Source organism: Denticeps clupeoides, chromosome 5, assembly GCF_900700375.1.
Source record: "Denticeps clupeoides chromosome 5, fDenClu1.1, whole genome shotgun sequence".
Classification (NCBI taxonomy): domain Eukaryota; kingdom Metazoa; phylum Chordata; class Actinopteri; order Clupeiformes; family Denticipitidae; genus Denticeps; species Denticeps clupeoides.
Window position 1 is genome coordinate 9,131,067 of NC_041711.1, and position 8,956 is coordinate 9,140,022.

Here is an 8,956-nt window from a genome sequence, read left to right on the forward strand (position 1 = left end):
TGGGTCACTGTGGGATCACCAGTTTTCTGAAAAGCATTTCCAGCATGAACTGTACAGATATACTGGCTGTATATTAGAAAGCATTAAAACCTATTTGAACATCAAACCTTACATTTAAAATATATTTAACCTCCCTACCACCAGGGTTGACACTAATCAATATCTTTAATCAGCCTCCCAATCAATATTTGTAATGTATTTTATTAATGATTTAATGTTAAACGTATTACTGCTCAGGTCACTTCTATGGGTAAAGATTTGAGCCAGTAGAAAATGAAATTGAATTTAATATATATTAATCTGAATTGCACAAACTGAAATTGAAACTGCATTTTACATCCCTAAAAATTTAATGCAAATTCACTTCTCATAATTCAATTTAATATTTTTGTGATACATAATCTGGGTCAATAGTCAGAACGTGAATGTGCAGTAGTTACCACCCACATCACGCCAACTTGCTTGATTCCTATTTGTGGAGTCTGTGGGGCAGCGTGATATGTTGTAGCCTCCTGAGTCCTGTTGCATTTTAGATCGTTTCTCAAATCCCAAGTGGAATCTTGTTTATGAAGCAAATTTGCGTCACATTTTTAAAGATGTAAAATGCAGTTTCAGTTTCCTTCAGATGCAATTTAATACATTTAGATTCAGTTTGTTGTACAAGTGAATTATAGTTTGTGCAATTCAGATTGAAATATATTCAATTCAGTTTCTTCTGACACAAATCTCTTAACATTTGCATGATCAAATTTGTTTGACCATCCCTAGCTTACCATCCCAGTGCGAACATTTCATGGTTTCAACATTAGATTTGTTTGAGCATCAGGTCGCCATCAAATAATTGAAACAAACAGTTCAGTCATTTATTGATAATTTATTGATAATAATTTATGTCCATTAAATGAATGGAACAAGGAAGCAAAAATTGGTGTTTGGTTTCATGTGACAGCAATGATATGAAAGCGAGTCTGTGACTGGTGTTAAAGGAAAAGAGAAACCGATAATGAACACGCATCATACACATTCAAAACAAAATCCATCAAATTCAGACACTGTAGATGACATGCATGCATTGATCATTCATGTATCGATACAGGAACAGAAAGCAACATGGGATATATTCACACTCAACACCTACCATTAACATGCTAATTCATGACATTCTGCTGCTAATTTGGTCCCTGTAGCCTGATGGAGCTCCAGCGAACCTCCGGCAGTGGCCTCTCCTGCTGTAAGTTACAAAACTGGACCGTTCCCGTTCAGTAACATGTGCGTACAAGGATGATGAGAAGGGTGATGAGTGCTACGATGGTCAGCGCTGAAAAGAGGAAGAGGAGGCCGGCGAACACGTCATTTTTCATGGGGAGCAGAAATTTGGCCTCCGCTGGGATCATATTGGAGAGGGCCAGCATGTAGCCTAGTGTCCAGGCTATACTGGTGTTATTCACCTGGAAAAGGTTCATTAGGAAGACTCTGTTAGACTCTTTACTACCAGTCTCTCAGTTCAGGGGCAGTGGTCTTTTCCTATAGCAACGAATAACTGCCTACTGCATTTTTACTGCAGATGTAAAATGAACATTTAACTAAACTTGGGGGCTACGAACACGCACACAGACACACACATACACAAACATACACACATATACCTTGCTTTGAAAATCAATGTCCTGCCAAGTGTCAGCATTGAATTTGTATCCGTCTTTAAGGAGTGTGTAGATGTAGTTTGCTGAGTAACAGTAGGAATGCAAGTGCTTCTTCTGTAATTTTGTTTGTAGAAGCTAAAGGAAGAAAAAGGCATAGAAAAGGTCTTTTAATTCTGTCAAAATAAACTTTATTATAGCTGCATATTATAGCCTGGCATGCGTTGTCTCAATTATCCTAGTTTTTCCTCTAAAAATAAAATAAACAAGCCCCCCACAGTAACAGCTTTTCTACTAACAATAATGATAATGATAATAATAATAATAATAATAATAAAAATATTACTTAAAAACATTTTAATTCCAAAATGTATTTATATCCTTTATATTACCCAAGCATAAGAGTACATCAACCACATCAATTAGCTTAAACCCTTACAAAACATACAACTGATGAATAATGCTTCATGAAGTGTATTCTCTTAATGGAGCACCACAGCAACTCAGCATCTGTGACCACATCCAGCTGGTCAATGAACTGCTCAGCATAGAATAACCCTCGCACGAAGACGCCATACTCACTGACTTGTGGTCCAGTGAACAGAAATCCCAGATGGTTCTGTTGAATTGGTCCAAGCTGGATGTGGCGGTGAGATTGAGAGCATCACTTGTGTAGAAGAACCCAGCGTAGGCCTGTGTGACAAGCAAGCAAACTGGTGCTTTTCTCCTTCAACTTTTCTCCTTCAATTGACGTCTGCCTTCATGCTACAGGCCGGAAAAATGATTTTCAGTTGTAGCGGCAACACCATTCTAACTGTCCTACCTTGAATTTCCCAGAGACTGGTGGCTGGTGCACTCCATTGAAGGAGCAATTCTCACAGCTGGACTGCAGGTCAAAGATGGACCTCACTGCTTCTCTACAGCGCAGAACATTTCCTGTTCCAAAGAGTGCAATGATCTGCTCAGGGTCGTAGTTGGTTGGATTTTTAGTGCAGTTAGAGCCAAAAATTGACTTGGCTCTCTTGGTCGTGTTGTATCCAGAGGGATAGCATGGGTTCAGCACGTTTCTTTTATCTTTCGACATCTGAAGAACACAGTGAAAGTACAGGAGTTCATTCTTCCTACATCATTCAGTATTCGCACATGCAGCAAAACAACAAAACGAAAAAAAAAAACAGCAATAACTTGATCAATACTTCAGAATCCCTTAATGCTTTAATGTGTTTTAGTGCCTGGACGTTATTTAAGGACCGCAGTGTCATCAAATTGTTTTATCCTCAGTATCATCACATGATAGCTGAGCTTTATGGTACAGAACTTATGAAGCATTGAAAAAAAAGAACCTGAGCATTGTTCAGGAGGAAGTTGTATAAAACCATGGCACAACCATCCAATAACAAGCAACGCAAAGTAAACTGTTGTTTGGAAAAAGAATGAGTAAATATTTCATTAGATGACGGTACCTGCACAAGATTGGCTAGAACAGCTTTCTCAGCTTCATTTTTGCCATAGCACAGGTAACTATGGGTGTACACATTGTACTTATAGCCATATAGTGTGATTTGCGTCTGCCCCTCCCCTGCTTCATCATCAGGAGTAGCAAAGGCAATCTGGGTAGAAGCTCCGCCCAGATCCAGCGAACCCACTGTCTGAGCTGCATGGGGTCTTACCCAGGCATTCCACAGGTTTCTCTGCAAATTCGGCAAAGAACACTGGTGTCAAGGTTGTATGCTGCTGGCATGTGCCACTGGATCAGGTAAAAAATAGACATAAAAAATATATACAGTGAGGGAATTCAGTGTTCTTCACATTTTTCATTAAATATATTTCTGTTCACAGGATAATTAAAAACAAATCAAATGGAATGTCACAGGGAAAAGAGCAAGAATGCCTGGTGTGTATGTTTTTGCGCGCTTTTGCAAATCAGCTCCGTTTCAGCTAACTGTCCTACCTCACTGCATATGGCCGTTACTGACCAACACGGTCTAATCATTTCTAATCCTTTTCTTATCATAATAGAAAATTACTTCTGTGATGTGTTTGCATGTGCACAATGATCTCAACCTTTGACCTTTAACCACCATATCCTTATATGCAAGGTCCAAGGGAACATGGTTTGAAGAATCTGTTTTCATTTCAGTCACTCTTTTCCCATAACCTATTCATCCAAATCAGGGCTGTGGCTTCTCTAGCCCATCTAGGGACGGTGGGTGCAAGGTGGGCCGCCAACCCACCACAGGACCCTGCTTATATCATGGGAATATATTACATTTTTCCCCATTCCCAATTTAATGCCATCATGAAGCGTTTTGAAGATTTTTATCATGATGGTTGTCTGGTGGTGTTGTCTCGTTGTTGTGAGCAACACATATTTTATGAAAAGGCAATTTTGACAGTATGATTGTGGTGTATGTGCTTCATTTTAACTTGGATTTAGATTTTATTTACCTCCAGGAAATTGTTCATCAAGTAATTTACAGTAATCCACCCATACAGGCCTTCTTCTTCTCCAGATATAATAGATACATTTTTGAATTGGAAAGGTAATGTCTTGAGGTAGTTCTTCAAATTCAACAAGATTTCATTGGAGGCACTTTCATTCTGCAAACTGTAAAACAGCAGTTTAATAAAAAAATTTGCTCTATTTATAATGAAAATGTTACATGTTTTTAATGATTTCATCTTGTGGTCTCACTCTAAGCATGATTTGTTACATAAATATCTCACCTACTTACCCATTCAGCGGCATTCTTTTTCTATACTATAACTATACTATAGCTAACTATAATTGTTCAGGTATGTTCTGAGTTTGGTAAGAATTGTTAATTCCCCAGGCTACATACTGTAACAGCCGCATCCCAGCTGTTGCACCAAGATAAACAGGCGTGGTCTTGTGTTGGGATGACGGGATATGTTCCTCCACCTCCTTCATACACTTTCCCAGTTTATTTAGTGTCATGTTACTCCAGTCTGAGATCCCGGAGCCTGAGGATTCGTTTGAACATAGAAAGGAAAAAAAAACAACACAGATACCATCAGTCAGCCTGTTCAGGAGATTTTTGCTGTTTTTTAATGACCTGGCTTTTTAAAACACATTCTGCCCGGTGAGCCCCTTTTTCCCCCAGTTCTGTCATTACCAGTTCGCCTGGACAACACTCAACACTTGACAAGTCATTGTCCGTCCAGACATAGAGGGTAGCTGTTCCCTGTCACTATAGACGCTTTAAACTGCTCCATAGGGGTGGCAGTGACCACAAAGTCAGGTTTAAACCCCACTATTGTTTCCCTCAGCAAACGCTCTCATAAATGTTGTAAATATAAATGCTTTGTGCATAACATATTTCACACCATTTGTTACATTACATTAGTCATCTGTGTTTTTTTCTATTTCCAATTAAATAGTACACTTTATACTGTTCCATTAAAATGAGCTCTGGGAAGAACTGGGAAGAATCTTTACACAAAAAAAATGAATGCATGCCATATCCTTTCATGCCATGTTAAGTGTAATGAACGATACCATTAACATTGCACACATGCGTCTCACTGACGACTCCTGTGTTGTTCTCTTTATCTGCAGGCCACCGGTACACATATACCGTAGTGCGTGAGGATCCACAGTCCAACACGATGCCGTACTGCAAAAGACAAAAATCATCATACAATATTTTAAAATCTAGGCCAATACAATTTTGAGCTATAATTGTGACCATGAAAGAAAAACACAAAAAGTGAATAAGAATGAGGAAAAAAAACTATTAACACATTCACCACTGGGGTAAACAACCCACAGTCAGAATCTACAGAGCTAGGATGATATTCTATATCTCCACTAGGGGTGTTGAAATTAATTGTATAATCGATGCATCGTTATGCCGACGTGGACGATATTGCATCGATGCAGTGCAGAACATAATCGATTATCATAATGATGTTGCTTGTTGATTTTCTCGTTAAAAAGTCATACAGGTAGTGACTGTGGCGGCCTGTTCTACAGAATACAGTGCCGTTCCATGTCGGAGTTTTACGCTGCGTGGCGTTGCGACCATGACGTATTTTTGCGGGCGACCGATAGACTCCGCCACTTCGAAACAGACACACGAAGCGGGAATGGAGGAAAAGCTGATCTTTCTCTGAACACAATATCATCTTACCGGGATTTACAAAAATACGCATATTTTTCATGTGGTGAGCATTCAGTTGAATAAAAAAAAAAAAAGGAATTCTGTAATGAATACTATTTGGAACTAAGGTGTCAGAATAATTTGGACATTACACGTACCAAATATTACTGCTTTTATGTAATATAAAATGAAATAATACAAGGACCACAGGGACAAGGACCACAGAGCTTGGACCAGTCTGCTCGGTTCTTCTGCTTGGTGGAGATGTCGATCTGCATCAGGACCGGGGCAGATGATTAACTCTGCCCACAACATAGTGCCATGGGCATTTAAAGGAGAACTACCAGTATATACAACTGTTACAAGGTGAGTGCGGACGTAACAAGTTTTTCTGCTCTTTGTAGCAAATCAGAGCATCCACACAGGCGTACGAGACCTTAAAATCATGTGACCATTTAGAGATTTTCTGGGATGCATCGCGATGCATCGATATCAAGCCACTGACAATCGTAATCGAATCGAATCATGAGACCAGTGAAGTTTCACACATCTAATCTCCAGTAGATGCTGACCATAGACAGGCACAAGGTCCAGACCTTCTGGATTTTGAGAACCAGCTCATCTTGTCAGCTTCTACATTCACATTTTCAATCTATCTCCATGACAGAACAACAGTAACACAAGTCTTCAGTTTCCATGTGTGGCACTGTAAGATGGGAAATCCCAGGTCTATGGTATTTTGTGCTTTTGTCTTTTGTGAAGGCCCCAGGCTGAATCTTGGTCAAACTCCCCTAAACAAGAGGTGTCAAAAGCCAGCAAATGACTTGAGATGTCATGCCGAGAAAAACAAGGCAGAGACATCAAAGGACAAATCCTGATTGGTCTCTGAGAACTTTTTGGGAGTCATATATATAAAAGAGTTTCTCTTGCGAGCTTGGGGGTTCTCTCTTTCCCTGTTTTTCACCGGCCAAGCTTTTTTCTCTCTCTTCCTCAATCCCTTCCTCCTTTCTTTTATTTGGGGTTTTTGTGTTACATTGATACCTTTTATATACAATATTTAATCTCTAGTGTGCCATGCCTCTTTCATGCCAGGTAACATCGGATGAGTATGTTTAATACAGTGTAATACAGAATTTCTTTACATGGATTTATCTTTAATGGGTTTGTAGAGAAGGACATTCTTGTACATACCTTTAATTGGAGACGTGCATGGTGCGTTTGGATGACTGATATGGTAATAATGACCGCCGCGCTTGCCAGCAGAAGAAATGTTGCTAAAGCAGCAATTGTCTTGGTTGCCATGTGGCTGTGAAAATCCACAGGAAAGGTTTGCAAGTATTATACATCTGAACATGAAATACCATAGTAAATTGCTGATTGCTGATCTTTTAATTGATGTTTTTCTATGTACACTGACTGTTATATGCAATGTTATTTGAGTTGTAACATGAAGCAAATATTATAGTGCTATTTAGTTAAAATGTAAGAAAAGGTTTTCATTCAGGGAATAGCATAAACCTGGTTGTAAAACATAAACATGGGGCAGTGGTGCACTAGTGGGTTAGGAAGTGGATTTGTAATCGAAAGGTTGCCGGTTCGAATCCTGAACCACCAAGGTGCCACTGAGGTGCCACTGAGCAAAGCACTGTCCCCACACACTGCTCCCCGGGTGCCTGTCATGGCTGCCCACTGCTTACCAAGGGTGGTGCATATCTTATCAGTGTTTCACAATGACAATCACTTCAATTTCACTTAAAATATTCTGGGGTTCTGCACTTTAAGTCAGTTGAAATTCAGCTTCAGTAATTTCACCACATTCTGCCAGTGGAGAATCTATGGATCAGTGTTATCTCCTGCTGACCTGTCATAGCCTTCTGTACTTTTGTGTGTCTACAGAAAGAAAAATGTTCTAGAAGGTAATGTAGCTCTGTGGTCTGCCCATATATGAGTAGTCAGGAAACACCTAACCCAGCAGGAAACCCACCTTCAGCAAGCCATGGGTTTGCTGAGAAGCTTGTGGCAACGATAATAGACCAAAATGCTTTTTTAGTTCTCGAGGAGATCTGTGTACCTAGTGCTGCCACAGAAACGCATAACACGTATGTGGTATGGATTTGTGTGGCATCTGCTTAATTGTTACCTGTAAACCAGAAGACCACACAGTTAAAGGTTCAAACCCCACTCACTACCATTGTCTGAGACAGACACTTAACCCTGAGTGTCTCCAGGGGGACTGTCCCTGTCACTACTGATTTTAAGTCGCTCTGATTAACAGAGCTAACCTTCTTTTTCCAAAAAGAAATAGTACAGCAGCAGTAAGCATGCATTAATCAGCTGGCACGTTTGCTTACCTCCCTGCGTTCCAGTATCAGCAGCAGGTCTGAAGAATGCTGCACCCCGCTGATCGGCTTGTCTAGACAGAAGTATATCAGTCCAGCAACTGAGCGGGAGGGGGCTTCATGTTAGCCACTCAATAAAGACCTCGTTAGGAACATATTAGTAACTCCTCCTACCAGAGGAAGTCCCACCCCATGTACTTCATGCTCTTTGCAATTGTTTCAGGATCCGAATAGAGTTTCTGTGGTTGAGCATAGAATGTCTTAATGGGATTTTTTATGGCAACCTGAAAGCAAGATCCTTTCTTAATGGGCAAATATGAACGGGGAGCACCATGCTATTCCCATTCACAAAAGTGATTAAAGATCCTGTGTGAGCAGGGCAGGGTGGCGTCAGAATGTGGGACCACACAGCGAAGTTTGAAGCTATGCGCATATCTGATTTTTTAACACTTAACTCTTTCCCCTTTGTACATGTGGACTGGGGCTACTACTGAAATTAATTTATATAAAAGAAAACGAACTTGAAAAAATATAATTGAACCAGATCTAACAGTTGTGAAGTTGATTAATGGAAAGTATCAAAAATCCTCATTATGAGAGCAGAGGTGGTTAACCGAACACTTATTTGAACCTCATTAGTACTTTGTTGAGTGCAGCAAATGATGCTTTAGAAGAGTTCATGGTTGTTGCAGGATGGATCTCTTTGACCTGTTGCTGTACCCTGTATCGAGTAACAGTAGCACAAATACATTCGAACGGCATCACATGACATCCTGACAAATATGTTTGAAACTGACCAACATGAAAACAGTTCTTCTTTACAGTCCTTTTCTTCCATGAAGTCATCTGAAGC

At 39.9% G+C, this 8,956-nt stretch overlaps 1 protein-coding gene across 1 annotated transcript; it reads right to left on the bottom strand.

Annotated features, from left to right (window-relative positions):
- Window positions 1-900: 900 nt before the first annotated feature.
- Window positions 901-8,227, bottom strand: entpd3 (ectonucleoside triphosphate diphosphohydrolase 3). The gene is made up of 10 exons (XM_028981206.1): window positions 8,116-8,227; window positions 6,956-7,070; window positions 5,161-5,278; window positions 4,484-4,625; window positions 4,089-4,248; window positions 3,104-3,331; window positions 2,464-2,724; window positions 2,223-2,333; window positions 1,647-1,778; window positions 901-1,448 (listed from the first exon to the last, which is right to left on the bottom strand). Exons 2-10 carry the CDS (start codon window positions 7,064-7,066, stop codon window positions 1,260-1,262), a joined length of 1,452 nt encoding a protein of 483 aa, XP_028837039.1. The 5' UTR covers window positions 7,067-7,070; window positions 8,116-8,227; the 3' UTR covers window positions 901-1,259.
- Between the last annotated feature and the right edge of the window lie 729 nt (window positions 8,228-8,956).

What these genes read in the sequence shown, in the direction of transcription:
- entpd3 (XM_028981206.1), bottom strand. Translation starts at nt 7,066, where the DNA reads ATGGCAACCAAGACAATTGCTGCTTTAGCAACATTTCTTCTGCTGGCA. An exon ending in GCATGTGTGCAATGTTAATG is followed by an intron (nt 4,626 to 5,160) that starts GTATCGTTCATT and finishes ACGAATCCTCAG; the next exon opens with GCTCCGGGATCTCAGACTGG. An exon ending in ACATTGATTTTCAAAGCAAG is followed by an intron (nt 1,449 to 1,646) that starts GTATATGTGTGT and finishes AACCTTTTCCAG; the next exon opens with GTGAATAACACCAGTATAGC.